At 41.6% G+C, this 24,327-nt stretch overlaps 1 protein-coding gene across 1 annotated transcript; it reads right to left on the bottom strand.

Moving 5' to 3' along the window:
* Positions 1-237: 237 nt before the first annotated feature.
* Positions 238-13,697, bottom strand: LOC120930725 (olfactory receptor 493-like). Its single transcript, XM_040341899.1, has 3 exons — positions 13,470-13,697; positions 5,899-6,800; positions 238-268 (listed from the first exon to the last, which is right to left on the bottom strand). Exons 1-3 carry the CDS (start codon positions 13,695-13,697, stop codon positions 238-240), a joined length of 1,161 nt encoding a protein of 386 aa, XP_040197833.1.
* Between the last annotated feature and the right edge of the window lie 10,630 nt (positions 13,698-24,327).

Below are 24,327 nucleotides of genomic sequence, written 5' to 3'. Positions count from 1 at the left end.
CGCCCAACAGCATTGAATTGTTACCAAGATGCCTCATCAACTGCCTTATAATAAAACTGACTTCCTTATATGTTAAAGTACTAACTAAATTTGGCATTACGGGGTGGTTCCAAGACGCAATCATGTCACTATACTCCAACCCATCAGCTAGAGTATCCACTGGAGGGACTATGTTCACCACTTTCGAGATCTCCCCGCTCATTTATGCCCTACTGATGGAACCTTTAGCCTCTAAAATTAGATCTGATCCACAAATATCAGGTATCCCCTGCAACGGCATGGACCACAAAATCAGCTTATTCGCTGACGATGTGGTTTTGATTGTCACTAACCCCCTACTATCCCTACAAGCAATACAGGACACCCTCCACTAATTTAGTGTGGTATCATACTACAAACTCAATACAACAAAATCCTTAATCCTCCCTATACATCTACCACCTCACATATCTGCCCAGCTGAAATCCTATCTATCCTACACGTGGGCGACCACATCCATCCCCTACCTAGGAATACAGATTACCCCCAACCCAAAACACCTAATCGATTCAAATTACCATGCTTTTTTCCAAAGCTTGCCTACTTTATTGAAAGCACTACGTTGTATAGGCCTATCAACACTTGGATGTATCGCCACCTTCAAAATGATCATACTGTCTAAGCTTCTATACATATTTTGTACACTAATTATACCTATCCAGCGCTCCCTCCTAACCTCAATCCAGAGACAATTAATTACATTTATTTGGGACTCTAAGCCACCTGGATGTGCCAGCTATATTTTAACCAGGCCCCACAGGAAATGTGCCATAGGACTACTACTATGCATCAATATTACACCAATTATACTTCTGGTGGCATCCTACTCCCAAAAAAATATGGTCCACTACAAAAGCATCATACCTTCAGCCTGCTACCCTAGCAGGCTACCTTGTACTGATGGCAGCAGGATACACTACAGTCCCACGAAAGACCAACCCTACAATCTCGGCCTCCCTATTGGCCTGGAAAAAAACTTCTGGTCGCTTACTCCCAAAACTCACCTGCTAGAACATTGCCGATACCCCTTAGAGCCATATACACCTGCATTCCTGACATTTTTCAATATTACCTTTCCATCCCTTGCCCTAGAAGTACTCCCACACTAGCGATACCCAACCTTGCTCTCAAGTACACTCCCTAACTAAATGGGCTAATGAATTGAATATTTCTCTCAACTAAGATCAATTGCTACAAGCTTTTAGAGAAACCCTGTCAGGTCACCTGTGGCCAGGTGACAAGTGCACCCCGTTGGAGTCAGGGATGCACCACAGGGTAGTGAACCCTATAGCCAACTGCTGCAATCAGAGATGAAGCGTGAGCCCAGGATTCCCCAGGGAGCGGAGTCTAAGACCCAGCTTTGTGTTCACCAGAGCCTCTAGTGGTGAGGATGGCCTTCGCTGCAGCTGGATCCAGGTCGCGACCCCTGGGATCCGCTAGGTCACGCTCCGCAGGGAGAGAGGGGAAGCAGCAACCAGGACAAGCGATAGTGATGCGTATCACACGGCAGACAGAAACTCAAGCTACAAACAAAGTTGAACAGCACTGCAGACCTGCAGTGCAACAGGTAATGTAGGCTTCCCGTGATGGCCTGGGGTGGAGCCATACAGGGAGGAAGGTGATAAAAGACAGACAGGAAGAGAGTCAGGCCTCTAATCAACACATGGAGACAGGTAAGCTGCCAGACTTTATTGCATATCCATGACAAACCCTTAAAGCATCCCACTGTACCATTCACTGGGAATCCTATCAGAAAATCATTCACAGATGGTATCTAACACCATGCTGGAGGAATAGTGGCACCATAGGCTCCATTGTCAACACCATTTGGTTCAGCAAATCCGTCCAAACAGCCGGCTTATGTCAGACAGGCTGCCGTACACATAAGTTAAATGTCAGACGGTTTTCATTGAATCGGCCAATATATGCATTAAGATAAAAAAAAAAAAAAACCTCTGTCTGCAGCAGCCCCCCTCAGCCTCTCTAATACTTACCTGAGCCCCATCCCAATATAGCAATGTTGCACGAGAGACTCGGCTGTCTGGGAGTCTCCCTTCTGATTGGTTGAGACAGCAGCAGAGCGTCATTGACTACAGCTGTTGTTAATCAAAGTCTGTGAGTCAATGAGGAGAGAGAAGGGGCGGGCCGGGCTGCGGCTCCGTGTCTGAATGGACACACATAGCAGCTGCTCTGCTCGGGTGCTCCTATAGCAAGCTGCTTGCTGTCGGAGTATTGGACAGGAGGGAGGGGCCAGAAGCACCAAAGAGGGTCCTGAGAAGAGGAAGATCTGGACTGCTCTGTGCAAAACCAAGTGCACACAGGAGGTAAGTATACAATGTATAAGTATACAATTTGGATATTTTCACTTAGCTGTGTGCTCACTTTTGATGTTTAGACATTAAATGTGTTGAGTTATTTTGAGGTAACAGCAAATTTACACTGTTAATCAATCTGTACACTCACTACTTTACATTGTAGCAAAGTATAATTTCTTCAGTGTTCATAGAAAAAGGAAATTTGGGACTTTAAATTAAGCAGTTGAAATGCGGAGGTGAGAGTAAAAAAAGTATTTATTCATAACAAAATTGTAGTAATAGAATAATTTCATGTATATACACATACATTGCACAAGGTAGAAGCATGATGGATAAAAAGGTACATGTAAACAAACACATAATCATAATGGATACATGATGGTTAATATAATTGTATATAACACAGTAATATGGCCTTCAAGTGCCAAGGGTGGCATGCCTGATAGCTGTGTATGTAATCACATGATATACACACATCTGTGGGGTTATATGTTGATGACATCATTAAAACATTGTTTCTTCAGTGTTGTCACACGAAAATGTATAATACAATATTTACAAAAATGTGAGGGGTGTACTCACTTTTGTGAGATACTGTAACATGTTTGTTATTTTCAAATGAAAACCAAAACTAGATTTTAGTATCACTTTAAGGACAGTACAGTACAGTCAGAGAAGAGACTGTTGAATATTGAATGTCATTAGCAGTGGCTGGCAAGTAAAAAGGGATATTGCTAAGAATGGTCCAGTAAGTAGCTAAAAAACTATTTTTAGATCAATAGATCTTTAGAGGTCATAAAGCAGACATTTTAACAAAAACAAAGGTCTGAAGGGTGTTTAGGCCTTTTTTAGGAACTTACATTTGACCAATTAAATACCAATTTATTATTAAGCATTGCTTCAGTACGGTAGAAGTATATGGCCCGGATTCAGATACAATTTACCATGGTGTATCTCCAGATACGCCGCCGTAATTTTAAAACTGTGCCGTCGTATCCTTACGCCGATTCTGAAAGGCAGATACGCTTAAAAAATAGGCTTCCTCCGCCGACGTAATTTGCATACGCCGGTGTATAATTGTGTGCAATTTTACACTGACCGCTACCGTAGATTTCCGTGTAGAATATGCAAATGACCTAGATACGCCGATTCAAAAACGTACGTGCGCCCGGCGCATTTTTTTAGGTCGTTTACGTAAGTCTTTTTCCGGCGTAAAGTTACCCCTGCTATATGAGGCGTACGCAATGTTAAGTATGGAAATCGGGCCAGCATCGAATTTTCCATCGATTACGTTGTTTGCGTAAGTCGTTCGCGAATAGGGCTGTGCGTAATTTACGTTCACGTCGAAAGCATTGACTATTGCGGCGTAATTTGGAGCATGCACACTGGGATACGTTCACGGACGGCGCATGCGCCGTTCGTTAGAAACGTCAATTAGGTGGGGTCACACATAATTTAAATAAAACACGCCCACATCTTCAACATTTCAATTAGGCGGGCTTATGCCGACCCTTATACGCTACGCCGCCGTAACTTCGAGCGCAGAATCTTTCTGAATACCATACGCGGATACACATTTGTATCTGAATCTGGGCCTATATATATATATATATATATATATATATATATATATATATATATATATATATATATATATATATATATATATAATTTTTATTTTTTTTGTTAATCTGGTAATTTTTTTATTAAACATTTTGTCAATAAGTAGTCTAATTTTTGAACACCAATGCACATCAAGTTCTCTACAAGTTTAAACAGATATATCTAAATAATTGAACTTTTACCAAAGGTTTTGAATAAGGTTATGTTTATATAGAACGGGTCGGATTCAGAAAGGAGTTACATCGGCGTATCTCCAGATACGCCGTCGTAACTCCGAATAAGGGCCGTCGCATCTCGGCGTCAGATTCATAGAATCAGATATGCCTCAATGTTGCCTAGATATGAGCGGCGTTAGTCTCCTACGCCGTCGTATCTTAGGGTGCAATATTTACGCTGACCGCTAGGGACGCTTCCCAAGACTTCCACGTTGAATATGCAAATTAGGTAGATACGCCGATTTAGAAACGTACGGCCGCCCGGCGCATTTTTTTACGTCGTTTACGCAAGGCTTTTATCGGCGTAAAGTTACCCCTGCTCTATGAGGCGTAGCCAATGTTAAGTATGGACGTCGGGCCAGCGTCGAATTTTGCGTTGTTTACGTTGTTTGCATAAGTCGTTTGCGAATAGGGCTTTGCGTAAGTTACTTTCACGTCAATAGCATTGACAATTTGCGGCGTAATTTGGAGCATGCGCACTGGGATACTTTCAAGGACGGCGCATGCTCTTTGTTGAATAAACCAGAGAATGGATTCCACCAAGCACACCAAAGAGAGCTCTTATGGTGTAGTAGGTTTTATTAGAAATAGGTTTAAAAAATAACAAAATTAGACATGTGCATTGCCTTTGTTTTGTTTTTTCGTAAATTAAAAAATAAAAATAAAAAGTAAATTCGTAAATTAAAAAATTGGGAAATTCGAAATTTAGAAAATTTGGAAAGTCATAAATTTGAAAATTAGAAAATTCGGAATTTGAAAATTCGGAAATTCAAAATTCCAAAAAATTTGAAACTCCGAAAATAAGAAATGAAAATCTGAGAATTAGGTAGAGCGGCAATCCAAAAATTCTAAATAATAACTAATTAACTAAAAATAACTAACTATTACATTATAGGTATTGGAATTTTCTTTCAAATTTGTCTGTTAGTAAATGTAACAAATACAAATGTATCTAAAGTTACGAATTATCCGAAATAAAGAATGCTGCATCTAAACAAATGGAGCAAAACAAAATAATAATAAATAATAATAATAATATGTTTTTTATTAGTATTATTATTATTATAATTGTTATTTATTATTATTAATTTGATTTGTTCCATTCAGTTAAGTATGGCATTCATTATTACGGATAATTAGAATTTCCAAATCTCCGAAATTTTGAATTTTTTTATTTCCAAAATTAAGTATTTTGGGATTTTTGGGATTTTCGAATTTTCAAATTTTCTAATTTCACATTTCCAAATTTTCCGAAATTTCAAATTTTCCGAATATTCGGAAAAATTCTGAAATTCTGAAATTTGGATATTCAAAAAAATTCTGAAATTTGAAAATTCTGTAAATTTGAATATTAGGAAAAATTTAGAAATTTGCAATCGTAAGTTACGTTCACGTCAATAGCATTGACAATTTGCGGCGTAATTTGGAGCAATGCGCACTGGGATACTTTCACGGACGGCGCATGCGCTGTTCGTTAGGAACGTCAAAAACATGGGGTCATGATTATTTAGCATAGAACACGCCCCGACAAGCCTATTTTGAATTAGGCGGGCTTACGCCGGCCCATATGCGCTACACAGCCGTAACTTTAGGCGCAAGATCTTTGTGAATACACTACTCGCCTGACTAAGTTACGGCGGTGTAGCGCATATAAATTGCGCTACGCCCGCAGAAAGATACGATATTTTTTCTGAATCCGGGCCAACATCTTTAAACTGTCCTTGATGTCTTTATTCCTCAAGCTGTATATGAAAGGGTTTACAAAGGGAGTAAACACTGTATACAACAAGGACATTATCTTACTGATCATTTGTGATTGTCCTTTCTTTGGAATCATATATGCAGCAGCTAGGGTTCCATAAAATATAAACACAACAGTGAGATGGGAGCTACAAGTGGAAAAGGATTTCAGTCTTCCCGAAAAGGAGGATATCTTTAATATTGTTAAAACAATGTAAGTATATGAAACCACTATCACTAGGAAGGGAAATATTAGCACAGGGACACACAACAAGGTGGCTTCAATTTGAACTCTGGATGTATCTGAGCAGGAAAGTTCCACAAGAGGATTGAAATCACAAAATAAATAGTCAATAACATTTGGTCCACAGAATTCTAGTTGACTTACATCAAGTGTTGGTATTAATGCCATAGAACAGCTGAAAATCCAGGATGCAAGAACTAGTTGAATGCAAAGTGTTTGTTTCATAATGGAGGTATATTGCAGAGGAGAGCAGATGGCTAGATAGCGGTCATAGGACATCACTGTCAGAAGGAGACATTCAAATACTTCTATTGTGCCAAAGACATAATATTGAGCGATGCAACCAGAAAAGGATATGGAGGTCCTCTCATGTAGAACAATATTTAACATGTTAGGAGCGATAGATGTGGTCAGCATGATGTCAGATATAGAGAGTTGGGAGAGGAAGAAGTACATGGGGGAATGAAGGGTCTTGCTGTAATATACCAACATGATGATCAAAAGGTTTCCACATATTGTCCCAATGTATATAATAAGGACCAAGGTGAAGAGCAGCAGATTATATACGGTCATGCTGTTAAATCCCAAAAAGAAGAATGTGGTGACATTACCTTTATGTGTGGTCTGTGTGGAAGCAAAAAATATTTATATATTTTTTTATGTATTAACCATACCAGAAATAATATATGTTGGCTCTGCAAAATGATTGATAGTAAAATAAGGTGAACCTGTGACTTTTAATACAGCTTGGGAAAAGGGAAATACAAAAATAAAAATAAAAAAATTCTAACAACATTTTGTTGATTGAGGTGAAAGGTGAAAATGGCTTCATCTTATTTAATAAGCTTGGTGAATGTTTTCTTTGCTAATTGGACAGTCTCTATTCTTTTAGTTAATGTTTCATATAAGAAAAATCACATAATGTAGAGAATTGGGAGAAGATGGACAGCCGCACTCCAAAAGAACTTCAGAAAGTTTTCTTTATTTGATAAAAGTAGGCATACAAAACAAAACACAGCTACAGAAGGGGACAGCCGACATGTTTCGCACTATGTTAGTGCTTAGTCATGGCTGATGTGTGATTAAAATCCTCCAAAATATATATGATACCTAAACATGACATGTGACCATTATTAACCAATAACAAATGGGGGTAAATTGGTGGAAAAACACACCCACATTTAAATAGGTAACAAGGGTCACATGTGTATGCACAAAAATATTCAAAAGCAGACATATATATATATATATATATATATATATATGCATAGCCTCCAATTTACAATTTAATACCATAGATGAACTTTCCACACACTGACAAAATTCATGGGTTCACATAAAAACCTAGATTGTGTAGGGATACATATGTGCATTGCTAGTGGACATGTGTCAATGATGTAAAAATGAAGAAATATAAAGATAATAATAATAATAATAATAATAATAATAATAATAATAATAATAATAATAATAATAATAATAATAATAATGTAATAGAATAAAATGAAAAATGTATCATATGTGCCTAAATAAATGCATAAAGAAAAATGAATATAGGGTCCTTGCGGTGGTAATAATAAAAATAAATGGACACATATAGATAAAAATTTGGGGGCAGATCCACATACATACGCTGCGCCCATCGCAGATGTCAGATACGCTACGCCGCTGTAACTTACTTTTCTTTTCTTTTAATCCTGAAAGAATTTGCGCCGTAAATTACGGCGGCGTAGTGTATCTCTCGCGGCGTAAGGGCGGGGAATTCAAATTGGGCGGGTAGGGGGCGTGTTTCATTTAAATGAAGCGCGTCCCCGCGCCGAACGAACTGCGCATGCCCCGTCCGTCAAAGCTCCCAGGGTGCATTGCTCCAAATGATGTCGCTAGGACGTCATTGTTTTCGACGTGTACATAAATGGCGTCCAGCCCCATTCACGGTACGAATTACGCAAACAATGTAAAATTTACAAAATTATATGCGGGAACAACGGCCATACTTAACATTGAGTACGCCACCAGATAGCAGCTTTAACTATACGCCCGGAAAAAAGCCAAACGTAAACTACGTAAAAAAATGCGACGGCCGGTCGTACGTTCGTGGATCGTTGGAAATAGCTCATTTGCATACTCAACGCGGATTACGATGGGAACGCCACCCAGCGGATGCCGAAAAATTGCATCTAAGATCCGAAGGCGTACAAAGACGTACGCCTTTCGGATCTAACCCAGATGCCGTTGTATCTTGTTTTGAGGATTCAAAACAAAGATACGACGCGGGAATTTTGAAATTTTAAAATTATGCCGGCCTATCAATAGATACGCCGGCGTACTTTCTTTGTGAATCTACCCCATGGTGTCTAATTGTACTATACCAAAAGGACCGAAAGTGAAAAAGGGATGCATTATTCACAAAAAAAAATGAAGTAATTAAATTAGTGTATACATCCGTGTATGTCAATGAGTGAAACGGAAGTGAAAAGGGGCATGAGCAATAGATATATGTAAAATCTGGTTAAATAACCAAGAAGCAATAAGTGCGAAATGAAAGCAATAAAAATGAATACATGATATTTTCTGTATATGTAGCTGGGGAAAGAATACATATTATTTTCTAACGCATGAGACGGAAAAAATTGTTGTGTATATGTAAATACATATAAACGTCTCATGTTGAAATTAATTATGTATACCATGCGACAATTAACATGATAATCTAAATGAAACATTTATATAGATGTATATGAGAACATATATAAACGAGAACAAAGCACTTCAATAGATGAATGCATATATAAATCTTCTATATACAAGGAAATGCATAAAAGATACATTACATAATCATTGAGGAGAAGTGGAACAAATAAAAACATATGTACATTTACACAGGAAGAAGGGCATTACTATATATACCGTATATACTCGAGTATAAGCCGAGTTTTTCAGCACATTTTTTTGTGCTGAAAATTCCCCCCTCGCCTTATACTCAAGTCACCTTTTTGCACCTGATCTCCCGGATTTTGTGGACCCTGTACAAACTTGGCACACATGTAGCCCCACTCTACAAGTGTGCAAAGTTTGTTGTCCGGGGGACCTCTGGCTTGGGAGCACCGATTTTTCAAAGCCGGGCACCCCTTCCATAGACTCTTGTGTTAAATGGTAATTTCTCTGGTGATTTGGGGACTATGTACCAGCCGGTTGTAGGTCCCCTGGACCCAGAACTTGGCACACATTTTGCGCAATTTCTCCTCTACAATTGTGCAAAGTTTGATGTCTGAAGGACCTACGGCTGGGAGCACTGATTTTTCAAAGCCGGGCACCCCTTCCATAGACTCCTATGTTAATCGTCAGACTCCCATGTTCTAGTCATGGACACAGTGAGGCATGGGCACAATCAGACATGGACACAGTGAGGCATGGGCACAGTGAGGCATGGGCACAGTGGGGCATGGACACAGTGAGGCATAGACATAGGGAAGCATGCACATAGGCACAGTGAGGCACAGTGAGGCATGCTGATGGACACCCTAGACTTATACTCGAGTCAATACGTTTTCCCATTTTCTTGTGGTAAAATTAGGTGCCTCGGCTTATACTTGAGTATATATGGTAGACATTATTTGGCTTTAGGTATACTTTAATGCCATGACAGTAGTGGGAAACTATGCTACACAATGCAAAGAAAACGGATGGATCAAATTATAGAAATTCTCATTTGTCTTGATTACTATTTCAATTAATTAAAGCATTATAACTTGGTGAATTTAGTCTGAAAAAAAAAATGTACTTACTCTATTTACTGATCTCTGATGAAAACCCATATTTTTTTCATAATGTAACTTCATTTTAAATAAACCAACAAAAAACAATGTATAATCTTTTTTCTTTTTTTTTTCTTTTTGATAACAGAAAATAAAGGTGTCAATATTAAAAGTGTAACAATATTACATGAATTTCTTCATGAGGGAGTTTTCTATCAGTTTTTATATTGAGCATGGAATAAATAAAAAAAATAAAAAAACAAAGGGAGTGAAAATACTGTCAAATATGTCAATATAATATCATAAATTAAATACTAGTTCAACAAATCATCTTCGTAGGTGTTTTTTTTTTAACCAGTGTTACTATTTAACATGGAAAAAAATAAGAACTAGATGAAGTCACGAATGGAAAGAAAAAGTAGAAAGAGGGAGAGATAAAATAATAATAATAATAAGTATCTTATATATAAGTGTAAAGCACATCATGTGTATCGGTGGATAAGCTCAGTTGACTGAATAGGAAACCTATTTTCACACAAACATTTATATGTTTCTTTGCAGATTAAAGATTCCATAGAGAGTAATCACAATCTGGGTTTATGTTTGTGACTTGTTTTCAAAATACAATAATCAATACAATGCAATACTAGTAAATTATTTCTCAGAAACTCTTTAAAGTTAAATAAAAGCTAAAGTTAGGCTTTAAAGCCTAACTTCAGCTTTCCTTTCACTTTATATACACTATATTGCCAAAAGTATTGGGACACCTGCCTTGACACGCACATGAACTTTAATGACATCCCAGTCTTAGTTCGTAGAGTTCAATATTGAGTTGGCCCACCCTTTGCAGCTATAACAGCTTCAATTCTTCTGAGAGGCTGTATACAAGGTTTAGGAGTGTGTCTTGGCCCCTTAGTTCTAGTGAAGGGAACTCTTAAGGCGTCAGCATACCAAGACATTTTGGACAATTTCCTGCTCCCAACTTTGTGAGAACATTTCGGGGATGGCCCCTTCCTGTTCCAACATGACTGCGCACCAGTGCACAAAGCAAGGTCCATAAAGACATGGATCAGCGAGTTTGGGGTGGAGGAACTTGACTGGCCTGCACATAGTCCTGACCTCAATTTGGTAGAACACCTTTGGAAAAAATTAGAATGGAGACTGCAAGCCAGGACTTCTCATCCAACCTCAGTGCCTGACCTCACAAATGCGCTTCTGGAAGAATGGTCAAACATTCCCATAGACACACTCCTAAACATTGTGGACAGCCTTCCCAGAAGAGTTGAAGCTGTTATAGCTGCAAAGGGTGGGCCAACTCAATATTGAACCCTATGGACTGAGACTGAGATGCCATTAATTTTTTTTTTAAACAATAGTTTTTATTAGGTTTTACAGATACATGAACATAGCGATCAAAATACATTCCATTTTTCCGTCAAGAGTCAGAACGGACGATACAAGAAAAGTAGCAGTTTACAATCGTTTGCAAGTGTACAGTGCATAAACCACAGACATCAAAGTGAGAGATATTACGGTTTAGCGATAAATGCACATAAGAGATAAAATAATCAAGACTAAAGAGAATAAAAGACATTTCGACCAAAAGACTAATTCAGACCAAAACAAATGCCGGGTTCACAGAAAAGTCACCGCCCCGGTCCATCTGGACCACGGAAGCCACTTCCCGTGTGTCTCAGCGTATCCTCCCGTACTCGAGGCCATTGTCAGCTCGTAGTTGTAGTGTAGGTTTACCAAGTCAATAGTACTTTCAATTGTCGGCGGATTGGTATCCGTCTGGGGTCTAGTTATACTCAATCGGGCTGCGAGCAATATGTTAGTGACTACCAGTCTCGTGTTTTAGGGGATCAGGTCAATATGCATGTTGAGCAGTGCCAGTGCTGGGGAAGGAGGTATGGTGGTACCAGTTATGTCTGATCAAATCTGAAAAATGTTCACACAGTATGGCCTGATAGACGAGCATGTCCAAGGGATGTGGAAGATGTCACCCTTGGTTGTTTTGCATCTCCAGCAGGAGTCGGGGATATCTTTACCGAACTTAGCTATTTTAGCGGGTGTGAGGTACCAGCGGAGAGAGATTTTTATTGTGAGTTCCCATAGTGTCGCATTGCGAGTGGATTTGTATACGGATCTGAGTGCATAGCGCCAATGTGTTTCAGTAAGTGTTTGACCTGTGTCTATATCCCAATGGTCATGAGGTTTGGCTTTGGTGAACACCTGTTTTTGACGAAACGTATCATAGAAAACAGAAATTCCTTTCTGTTTTGAGGCTGCGTCGTTCAAAAACGACCATACTTTAGGAGGAATGGAATAACATGGCTTGGGCCTCTGAGAGAGACAATGTTTAACCCTAATATATGTGAAGAGCTCCATGTGTCTAAGTTTACATTTTTCCTGTAACTGGGGGAACGTGAGCATCGAAATGCTGTGGAAGATGTCTTGTATGTGGAGTATACCAGAAGATGTCCAATGGGACAGCATAAGGTCTTCTGTACAATGTTCTAGAACAGTCAGTGGGAGAGAGGGTTGAAACAAATGTGGATGTAGTTCACCCTGTTGGACCAGAAATTTCCAAGCCGAAACCAAAGCTTTCATCGTGGGGGGAAGTTATTTGGAGACTAATGAGCCATAGGGGACTCCCAGAATCCAGGTATGGAGTGTGTGGTGTTTGACCACTGTGGATTCCAACTGTCCCCAAAGGGTAAGGGGGCAAGGAAGAAACCAATCCTTGAGCTGGGTAAGTATTGCAGCCCAGTAGTATTCTTTAAAGTTGATGGACCCTGCACCACCCACTAGTTTGTGTTTAGTGAGTAGCTGTTTAGCGCACTGTGGTTTTTTGCCTTGCCACAATAGTTTATTCAGGATAGTTTGGAGAGACTGAAAGTAGGGCAATGGGATGGGTATGGGGATTGTCCGAAACAAGTACAATAGCTGAGGGAGATGCATCATTTACAACGCTGCCAGTCTAACCAACCAGGAGAGCTCATGTTTGGCCAGTGTATTAGTGTCGGTTTGAAGCGTAGCTAGGAAGGGTTTGAAGTTGCTTTTGAATAGGTGTTTAGTGGATCTCGTCAGTTGGACCCCAAGATAGGATATTTTGTGGCCGCCCATGTGTAGGGAAACTGTGTTTGCAGGAGGTTCCTAGTGGTGGCGTCTAGACCTAAGTCAAGTATATATGATTTATTGGCATTGACTTTGTAATAGGATATTCTACTGAACTATTGGAGGGTGTTTTGTGCCTCCATCAGTGACGTAGTCGGATTAGTCAGCATGAGGATGACGTCGTCAGCAAATAGACTGATCTTGTGGGAAATAGGGCCTATTTTGAACCCAGTAACGTTTGGATTTTGTCTAATATGTTCCGCAAGCGGTTCAATGAGCAAGTTAAAGATCAGCAGGGATAGGGGGCATCCTTATCTGGTACCATTCGTTATAGTAAATGGTCGGGAAAGCATGTCCGCTGAGAACACATGCGCTGACGGGGATGTGTACAGTGCAAGTAAGGCATTTAGTATTTGACCTTGAAAGCCAAATTTCTGGAGGACTTTTCGGAGATAACCCCAGTGAATCCTGTCAAACGCCTTCTCTGCGTCAAAACTAAGAGCAGAGAAGGTGTTCCACTAGTCTCAGCATGGTGTAAGATGTCTATAGCCCGTCTTGTGGAGTCGGACGCCTGTCTGCCGGTGGTGAAACCCGATTGGTCTCTGTGGATCAACATTGGCATGATATTAAGTATTGTGGCAATCATTTTCGCGTAGATCTTTAGGTCTAGATTTTGAAACGAAATTGGACGAAAATTTTGGGGCGTCGTCGGATCCTTCCCCAGTTTGGGCAGGGTCGCAACGAGAGCTTGTAGGGATTCAGATGGGAAATTGGAGGTAATGGCCGCGTCATTGAACAACGTAGTCAGTGCTGGCGCTAGTTGGTGGGCAAATTGTTTATAGTATTCCCCGGTGAGGCCATCGGGGGTCAGGGGATTTTCCCGAAGGCAAGGATTTGATGGTAGCTATAATTTCTGCAATGGTAAATGGATCGTTTAGTTTGGACAACTGGGCTGACGTAAGGGACGGGAGTCTAATGTGGCTGAGGAAGTTTTCTATTTTAGCAGATGTAGGCTGGTGCGTGTCAGGGTCAGTGTGCAGGTTGTACAGGTCACTGTAGTATGCGCTGAATGCATCAGCGATATCCTGTGGGTTCTTAAGTTGTTCTTTCATGTGTGGGTGGAAGATGTGGTCTTATTTTTCAACCTCCGCCCCTTAATGCGTTGTGCTAGGACTCTACCCGCTTTATTGGACGTGGAGTAGGAGACCGCTTTTAGTTTCCTTTGGGTACGTTCAAAGGACTGCAATAGGAGGAGCCTAAGTTCCTGTCTCAGGGATAATAGTCGCGCGGAACAGTTCGGGTCTGGGCTGGATTTGTTAGGTCGTTCTAAAGTGTCTAATTGTGATACAAGAGCATCTATCTTTAACGATCTAGTATTTTTATGATCTAAACTTAGTTTAATCAATATGCCTCTGACGAATGTTTTATGCACGTTCCACACCACGCCTGGGTCGGGCACAGAGCCCGTGTTAGTGTCAAAGTATTCATTTAGGTGGCCGGAGATTTCCGGAGAGAAGGAAGGCTGTTGCAAGATATAGTTGTTAGCTCTCCAAACAAACGTAGGTCTAACTGACTGTGAGTCAGAGATAGTGATAGTAAAAGGAATAAATGCTGCGCTGCTAGTATGGTGTGTGTATGTAAGTCAATACCAGCATGATATGGCAAACATTATACACACTGCAATAAACAAAGTGCTTAAATGTGCAACAAATACAAAAGTGAAATGGTGCACAGAAATAAATAATAGTCCATATAGCTGTGGTCAGCTAAGAAATAGTTGAACGTTAAAAAATCTTCATGAAAGCACCCGAGTTGTGTTGGAAAGAAAATCCACAGCAAGTGTAAGACAGCTGATTGAAGCACCTCCACCTCAAGTAAATATTCTGCTTACCGAACACCAAATAATAAATCGCATGTAGCACTGTATCTGATAGATAACCTCCGTTCCCCAGCTAGGTTCCTCCACACCAGATGGAAAAAATGGATAATCCTTAGCCAGAACGCACTCATGCGTTAAACCCAGGAGTGAAGACAAGAAGGGCAAACATAGAGTAGTACTGCTAACAAAAGGATTTATTGGTAAAACAAAATTATGCACTCACATGTCCAAAGTAGTACATTGGCGTGTGTTTAAATGTAAAGCCGGACGGCTTGTATAATCCGCTCGTTCCTTCCGGATAGTCGCGGGCAAACAGTGATGACGTCAGCACGCCGTTCCTCCCTACGCCGTTTCGTCAATGAGATGACATCTTCCAGGGGCAAAAGAGATAGTGATAGTAATGGGGGCATGGTCCGACCAGGTCGTGGTGTGGATCACAGATGCGCTGACTGATTGCAGAAGCCACTTGTCAGTAAGAAACAGGTCAATGCGTGAATATGTTTTGTGGAGGGGAGAAAAGTATGCTCAGAGCCATGGTAACACCTCCAAACGTCAAACAGATCGTGTGAGGCGATACATTTTTTAAGAGGAGATTCTCTGCGTTTAGAGGCAGTGGTGGAATCCAGGAGGATTTCCAGTACTAGATTGAAGTCCCCGCATAAGATAAGGCGCCCTTGTTTAATGGGGAGTGCAAGTTTCATCACCTTATGGAGGAATCTGATCTGTCTGACGTTGGGGGCGTAAATGTTAACCAGGGTGTAATCAGTGCCATTCACATTACACACAAGTACAATGTACCTGCCATCAGGGTCCAGTTCAACGTGTTTCAAAAGGAATTTGGCAGTATCTCTTATTGCTATAAACACCCCCCTCTTTTTGGACGTGTAGGGGGCTGAAAATGTATGAGGGAAATGTCTATTAGCACAAGCAGGTGCCCCAGTAGAGATAAAATGTGTTTCCTGAACACATAGTATGTCACATTTCAGATCGAACACTGTCTTCCATAGGGAATGTCTCTTTGCCGGATGGTTCAACCCATTGGCATTAATGGACAGGACCTTGATCGCCATTAGGGATTGGCTGTGGGTGCACAATGAGGTGGGAAGTCACTTACAGTTCGGAGAAGAGGCTGAGTTGGTCTGATCAAGCGTACCAAAGAATGTTGTGAAGGTCATCATCAAGTGTAGATCTCCGGGGTGCAGATCCCTGCACACGTAACGTAGTAGCTGTAAAGGTAACACAGTTAGTAACAAAACTGATTAAGCAAGAAAAACTGGAGCTCAAATAGTATGAACTAACGGTGGGGTATCCACCAACGGAGCCAAATGATGGAGTAGAGGAATGAGATTTCCAACTAAACCACTGGAGAGGGGAAACGAAAGTTAGTTATCAGCTGTAACAAAAAAATGGAAGAGAGCTGAGTGCCAGGGAGAGTCTCTTAAATGTAGATGTAGAGGCCCATAGGTATTCAGGACATTTGTTCCGGTTCCTCATCACAAGTTTCAGGGTCGCAACGTGGTGGGTGAGGATGTCGCTGTTCCTTCAGAGGTGCATGTGCTTGCGGAGGTTCCAGGAGGATGCCCCAGGTGTGGAGTAGACGTAGTCCCTTCTGCAGGTCCTGGATCACATGTTTGGCGCCATTTCTGGTCACAAGCAGAGTAGCCGGGTAACGCCATTTGTACTGGATCTTATGGTTGAAAAGGCCTTTGGTGATCGGGTTCAGTTGTCGCCTTAGCTGTAGAGTGTATTTAGAGAGGTCAGGGAAAAGCTGGACTCCCTCAAATGAGGCTTGCAATGGTGGGCCGTTTCTGGCGGCTGAGAGCAGTCTCTCTTTAACGTGGAAAAAGTGTACCCTCATCAAAATGTACCTGGGGACTGTTGCTGCTAGGTGTGAGGGCTTAGCTATCCTGTGGACATGATCGATTATCAGATCCCTAGGAGAAGCATCCGGGAAGATCACATGCATAAGCTCCTTGGCATATTTAGGGAGATCGGCAGGCAGGATGGTTTCCGGGACCCCCCTCAGTTTTAAGTTATTTCTTCTGGACCGATCTTCCAAATCGGCCAGCTTGGCCCTCACCCAGGTCTGTTCCTTCTGTAAGTCACCAAAAGAGTCGACTAGGTTGTTTACTGTGGCTGTGCAATCCTCCATGCAGCTCTCAAGGTGGGACACTCTGTCATCCATGACATGCATGTCAGCTGTGATTTTAGAAAAAAAAGAGGACAAGTCCGTCATGAGGGAGGTCTGGAGGGATAGCAGCATGTCCTTTAAAGTGGTGTCCATCACTGGCTGGCCCGTTGTGGGGAAGGAAGCCATGGAGGATTTTAAGGCCTGGTTGGACGGAAGGTGGCCATAAGCCGGGGGCTCGATTTGCAGGGAGGAGCGCCGCGGACCCGGGCCTATGCGCATCCACGCTTTCGCCGGGCTGCCCGTGACAGGATTTTCCCCGGTCTTGAGCACAGGAGGGGAGGAAGGGCAAAGAGGAGCCTGTAGACCGGGGCTGTCATCAGGGAGATCCGAGTAGGCCTCGGGTGCCGTGATCCCGTCTGCGCCATTTTGAGCCTGACTGACCTGGCTCGGCTTCGTGAAGAAAGCCGTCAGTTTCTGGGGGTGATACTCCGTCATCCTCTTCCTTGACATGGTCACTTGCGTCCCGAGGTGTTAGGATGTCGGGTGGGTGCAGATAGCTGGCTAAGGTGGGCCCAATTCGCTCCGTTACTCTACCTGGCCGACGAGCACAGAGCCTAAGCAGCCATCACCAGTGCTGGCAGACCACGCCCCCCAGATGCCATTACATTTCATGTGCTTGTAAAGGCAATACTTTTGACAATATAGTGTATGTACTAGTAGATTCAGATGGTCTTAAGTTGAACTCCAGCTAAAGTCTTGTACACACGGGCAAAAATCTTGTCAGGAAAAAAACTTTGTTTTTCTTGCCGCCCGAGTGTACTCTTGAAAGGAAAGAATGCAGTGACGTCATCACGTATGACGAGCATGCGCTCATTACATTTGATGCCGTTGCCACCATCTTGCTGCACCCTACCTATGCCTAGGAAGCTACCGCGCATGTGTTTAAGTAATTTGGGGCATGCATGGGTTTCCACGGCGATCAGGTAAGTATACAAACTCAGAAAACTGAAGAGAATCTCACGACGAGAAAATGGAGAACATGTTCTCTATTTTTCTGGTCTAGATTCTGGGCAGTTTTCTTGTCGAGAAACCTGAAAGCCTCGTACACACGCTTGGTTTACTCGGCAAAAAAGCTCTGCCAGCAGTTTTCTTGCTGGTTCTTGCCGAGTAAACCGAGCGTGTATAAGAGGCTTTACACTTTATAAGCAGTTACAGCCATAGTTTTTTTTTTCCTTCTGGGATAAAGGTTTTCAATAACTGAAAAACAGATGACCATTGTAAGAACCCCTGTCTGAATTAAATAATTTACTTTAAAGGGTCACTAAAGGAATTTTTTTTTTTAGCTAAATAGCTTCCTTTACCTTACTGCAGTCCTGGTTTCATGTGCTCATTGTTCGTTTTTGCTTTGATGTTGCTGTAAATCCTCTCTGTTCTGGACACTTCCTGGTTGCCTTTTTCCTGATAACCACAGTACTGGGAGATTTCTCACGGTGGTCACTAATCAAGGAGCTGTGTGTAAAACGAAACTGGATTGGTGCTGAGGAGTTTTAGACAAAGTATCACTGCTCTCTATTGGCTGACTGCCCTCTAGTGGCTCTCTGTACATCAGAGAACCAGCAAACAACAGCAAAAACGAAACTACACTGCAGGCACATTATATGATTGTTTTTTTATCTATTTTTAATCATTTTTAAAAGGAATCAGTTAACTATTATGTCTCTATGCCCTGTAAACAGTCATTTCAGCTAAAAATTTTTTTTCCTTTAGTGACCCTTTAACTTGGGAGAGCCTTCTTCCTCGTTTGATTCTACTAGAATCAGATATTTGAGGGAAGGGTTACCCCTGTGAAATGTTTATTGCTTTCTGTGTCACCTCTGGATAGATTCACCCTTCTATTTTCTGGGTGCCCATTGTCACTTGAACAAGGTATGTAGTAATAGAGTATGTTGGCATATGACTCAGAATGTGGCACCACATCAAAAGGTAATAGGCAAAGAAAAATTGTGAAAGGATACTGGAATTTAAATTGGTAGACCCAAATTAAAGGGAGTACTCAATCTAATAAAAATACAAAATTGATTAAGACATCTTTAAAAAAATAAACACTTTAAAATCATAGGCTGGGTTTAACATATAATACAAATAGTGTACATACGATGACGTCCCATATGGTTCGATCCTATATATGTACAACAAGACTTGTAGGTTTATGGCCATAGATATGGTGAACTTGTAACTTGAGTTATAGATGGTCGTCCATATCAGGGCCCCACAGAGTAATGAGAAGTACCAAGGGATCACACAAGGGTTCAGGGTATACTAACAATCAACATAAAAAAATCATTCAATGACAATTGTCTAATTGGAAAATTCCCTTCACTTTGGGGAGATTTCCTCTCATTTAATATTGCATCTGCAGAACTGGAAGTGAAGGGAATTCTACCCAGCAAGACACAAGTAGCAAATAATAACTTCTTAGGGGTTTTCACTCTTCCTCACTTTATTGACAACAAAAATGGCTATACATACATTTTATTTCAAGATAGTTAGAGTGGATTGAAAATGTATTCATAACTAGGGTTGAGCGAACCAGAACTGTAAAGTTCGGGTTCGGTACGGACTTTGGGTTTTTCCCGAACCCGGACCCGAACCCGAATAATTGCAAAAAGTTTGGGTCCGGGATCGGAGTTCGGGAAAAAAAATGCACGAAGGTCCCCGCAAATTCAATAACCAGACCCTTTAGGTCTGGTATGGATATTAAGGGGAACCCCGCCGTCAATTAAAAAAAAATGACGTGCGGCTCCCCATAAATATCCATAACCAGACCCGTTATCCAAGCACGTTGACCTGGCCGGCCGCAGAAAAGAGGGGGGGACAGAGTGCGGCCCCCCCTCTCCTGAACCGCACCAGGCCACATGCCCTCAACATGGGGAGGATGTCTCATCTCATGATGGGGACAAGGGTCTCATCCCCACATCCCTTGCCCGGTGGTTGTGGGGGTATGCGGGCGGGAGGCTTATCAGAATCTGGAAGACCCCTAACAAAAGGGACCCCCAGATCCTGACCCCCCCCCCTGTGTGAAATGGTAATGGGGTACACTGTACCCCTACCATTTCACAAAGGAAGTGTAAAGTCTTGTAAAAAAAACACACATACACCCTAGAATAAAGTCCTTTATTAATAAAAAAATAAATAAAAAAACTCCAGCGGTGATAATCCACTCGTTCCCGGCTTCCTGCTCCAACGTTGTCCTGATCCTGCGACGGCTGCGGGTGATCTCCAGCGATGAGACAATCCTGTGGCGGCCGGGTGATCTCCGCTCCAGCGATGAGAAGATCCATCCGGAGCGGTGAGAGGAGGTCGGGGATGCTGCGCTCCGGATGGATCTACTCATCGCTGGAGCGGAGACCACCCGGCCGTCGCAGGATCTTCTCATCGCTGGAGATCACCCGCAGCCGTCGCAGGATCGGGACAACGTTGGAGCAGGAAGCCGGGAACGAGTGGATTATCACCGATGGAGTTTTTTTTATTTTTATTTTTTATTAATAAAGGACTTTATTCTACAGTGTGTGTGTTTTTTTTACAAGACTTTACACTTCCTTCGTGAAATGGTAGGGGTACAGTGTACCCCATTACCATTTCACACAGGGGGGGTCAGGATCTGGGGGTCCCCTTTGTTAAAGGGGTCTTCCAGATTCTGATAAGCCTCCCGCCCGCATACCCCCACAACCACCGGGCAAGGGTTGTGGGGATGAGACCCTTGTCCCCATCAACATGGGGACATCCTCCCCATGTTGAGGGCATGTGGCCTGGTGCGGTTCAGGAGAGGGGGGGGGCACACTCTGTTCCCCCCTCTTTTCTGCGGCCGGCCAGGTCAACATGCTCGGATAACGGGTCTGGTTATGGATATTTAGGGGGAACCGCACGTCATTTTTGTTTTAAATTGACGGCGGGGTTCCCCTTAATATCCATACCAGACCTAAAGGGTCTGGTTATTGAATTTGCGGGGACCTCCGCGCATTTTTTTTTCTAAAAGTCCGTGTCCCATTGACTACAATGGGGTTCGGAGTTCGGGTTCGGGTTCGGGGTCCCGAACCCAAACTTTTTTTTTTTAAGTTCGGGTTCGAACCCGAACATCCAGGTGTCCGCTCAACTCTATTCATAACACATAACATAACACATAACACAACTGCAAACCTACCAAGACATGGCCGTCCACGTAAACTGACAGGTTGGGCAAGGAGAACATTCCTCAGAGAAGCAGCCAAGAGGCCCATGGTAACTCTGGAGGAGCTGCAGAGATCCACAGCTCAGGTGGGAGAATCTGTCCACAGGACAACTATAATGCCGCGTACACACCATCACTTTATGTGATTAAAAAAAAAGAAGTTTTTAAAAATGTCACTTTAAATGACCGTGTGTGTGGGGGAAAAAGTTGTTTTATGTCTTCTGAAAAACGACAAAAAAAATTGAAGCATGCTTCAATTTTATGTGTCGTTTTTCAAAACGTCGTTTTTTACTTCACAGAAATTGACCGTGTGTAGCAAAAAACGTTGTTTAAAACAAAGTTTCTACACCCGCGCATGCCCAGAAGCTAGTTATGAAGCGAGCTTCAATGGAAAAACGTGAGAAAAACGATGGTGTGTAGGCAACTTCGTCTTTGAAAATTAAAGTTTCAAAAACGTTGTTTTTTACTTCACAGAAAATGTTGTTTTTTTTCATCACATAAAGTGATGGTGTGTATGCGGCATTAGTCGTGCTCTCCACAAATCTGCCCTTTATGGAAGAGTGACAAGAAGAAAGCTGTTTGTTTGAAAGAAAGCCATAAGAAGTCCTGTTTGCAGTTTGTGAGAAGACATGGGGGACACAGCAAATATGTGGAAAAAGGTACTCTGGTCAGATGTGAAAAAAATTGAACTTTTTGGCATAAAAGCAAAGCACTATGGGGGTGATTTATTAAGAATAAGGCACTCCAGTTCACACATTAATTGGTGCGCCTGAAACGTCATTAATTGAACGTGTGAATCGGCGCACATTGAAGCACAAATAGCGATAATAAATACCTGCATATGTTGGGCTAGATTCAGAAACAAATGCCTATCTTTAGGCGGGCATAGCGTATCTCATATACGCTACGCCGCCGTAACTTTGAGAGGCAAGTCCCGTATTCAGAAAGAACTTGCGCCCGAAGTTACGGTGGCATAGCATATATGGGTCGGCATAAGCCCGCCTAATTCAAAATAGGCTGGTAAGGGGCTTGTTGTATGCTAATTAATCCTGACCCTGCGTAATTGACGTTACTAACGAACGGCACATGCGCCGTCTGTGAAAGTATCCCAGTGCGCATGCTCCAAATTGCTTTAGACGTGAACGTAACTTACGCACAGCCCTATTCGCGTACGTCTTACGCAAACGACGTAAACAATGCAAAATTTGACGCTGGCCCAAACGTCCATACTTAACATTGGCTACGCCTCATTTAGCAGGGGTAACTTTACGGCGGAAAAAGACTAACGTAAATGGAGTAAATCAATGCGCCGGGCAGATGTACGTTTCTGAATCAGCGTATCTATCTAATTTGCATGTTCTACGCGGAAATCTACGGAAGCGCCCCTAGCGGCCAGCGTAAATATGCACCCTAAGATACGATGGCGTAGGAGACTTACGCCGCTCGTATCTTGGCAACATTGAGGCGTATCTGATTCTATGAATCAGGCGCCGAGATGCGACGGCCCTCATTCAGAGTTACGACGGCGCATCTGGAGATACGCCGACGTAACTCCTTTCTGAATCTAGCCCGTAAACTGTAACTGGCGCTAGGGTAACTGCTGTTTCATCATTGATAATAGCACATGCCCAATAAAATTGGTTGATTTCATCTTATTGGATGTGTCTTGTTAGGCAATTAGTTGGTGTTCTCAGTTAATTAACCTTCTTGATGCTAATCTCATTCCTATCACTTCTAATATATTTTTGAAATGTGTTTTTTCTTTTTTTTTACCCAAATCTTTTAATACATTACAAATTGGATTTAGTGCAAGAGCCTGTTTGATTTCCTATAATTTGAAGTATTTGTTCAAGTGCATCTTCCTATTACCTGTTTTGCCTAAATATCGAGTTGTACAGAGATTGGCCAAACATGACCCACTTGTATCTTCCAAACAATATTTTCTGGGCATTATACAAGGCACATGAACAAACACTTTTTTTAAAGACATGCTAGAGTGATCAGGAATCCCATGAGGCATTCTCAAACTCTGAAATTCACAGACATGACTAGGCATGATGGGAATTATAGTTCCTGAACAACTGGAGGGCCGTAGTTTGAAGACCATTATTATACCTCTAGAATTGGGAGTGTGGCATCTACCCAACTTCTCTCTGCTGGTGGACACAATTACCTACATCTCTAAATCTATCTATCTATCTATATATATATATATATATATATATATATATATATATATATATATATATATATATATATATATATATATATATATATATATATATATATATATATATATATATATATATATATATATATATATATAAATATATATATACACACACACTGAAGCAGGAAGCAATATACATTGGCCCAGAAGTGAATCTGTACACAGGAAGTAGGTGTGTGTTTTAAGACCAAATAATTTAGACATACACACATGACCCACACAAACAGCACCCCATGTAAAAATTAAATAAAAAAATGATCTTAACCAGCCCCGTACCATTTCGCTGGCCGAAGACCAGAGCATTTTTTACGATTCTGCGGCCGTGCGAGGTGGCTCCCAAACAAAAATGGAGCAACAATTTAGAAAAAAAGCAATATTTTTTACTTTTCTATATATTAAATGTCCCCCAAAAATATATAAAAAAATATATTTTTCCTCAGTTTAGGCCGATACATATTTTTCTAAATATTTTTGGCAAAAAAATCGCAATAAACGTTTATTGATTGGTTTGCGTAAAAGTTATAGGGCTAGATTCAGGTAGGACTTACATCGACGTATCTCGAGATACGCAGCGTAAGTCTAAATGTGCGCCGTCGTATCTATGCGCCGTACCCACAGAACTAGATACGCCTGAAAATAGGCTTCTCCCGACCGACGTAATTTTCCTCCGCCGGCGTATCGTAGGCTCATATTTACGCCAAACTCATCTGGCGCACCCATTGATTTCCTTTGCAAATATGCAAATGAGGGAGATACGCCAATTCCCGAACATACGCACGTCCGGCGTAGGCTACGTGCGTGTAAGTTG

Source organism: Rana temporaria, chromosome 3 (genome assembly GCF_905171775.1).
Source record: "Rana temporaria chromosome 3, aRanTem1.1, whole genome shotgun sequence".
Lineage (NCBI taxonomy): Eukaryota > Metazoa > Chordata > Amphibia > Anura > Ranidae > Rana > Rana temporaria.
This window is presented reverse-complemented; position numbering and strand designations above follow the sequence as displayed.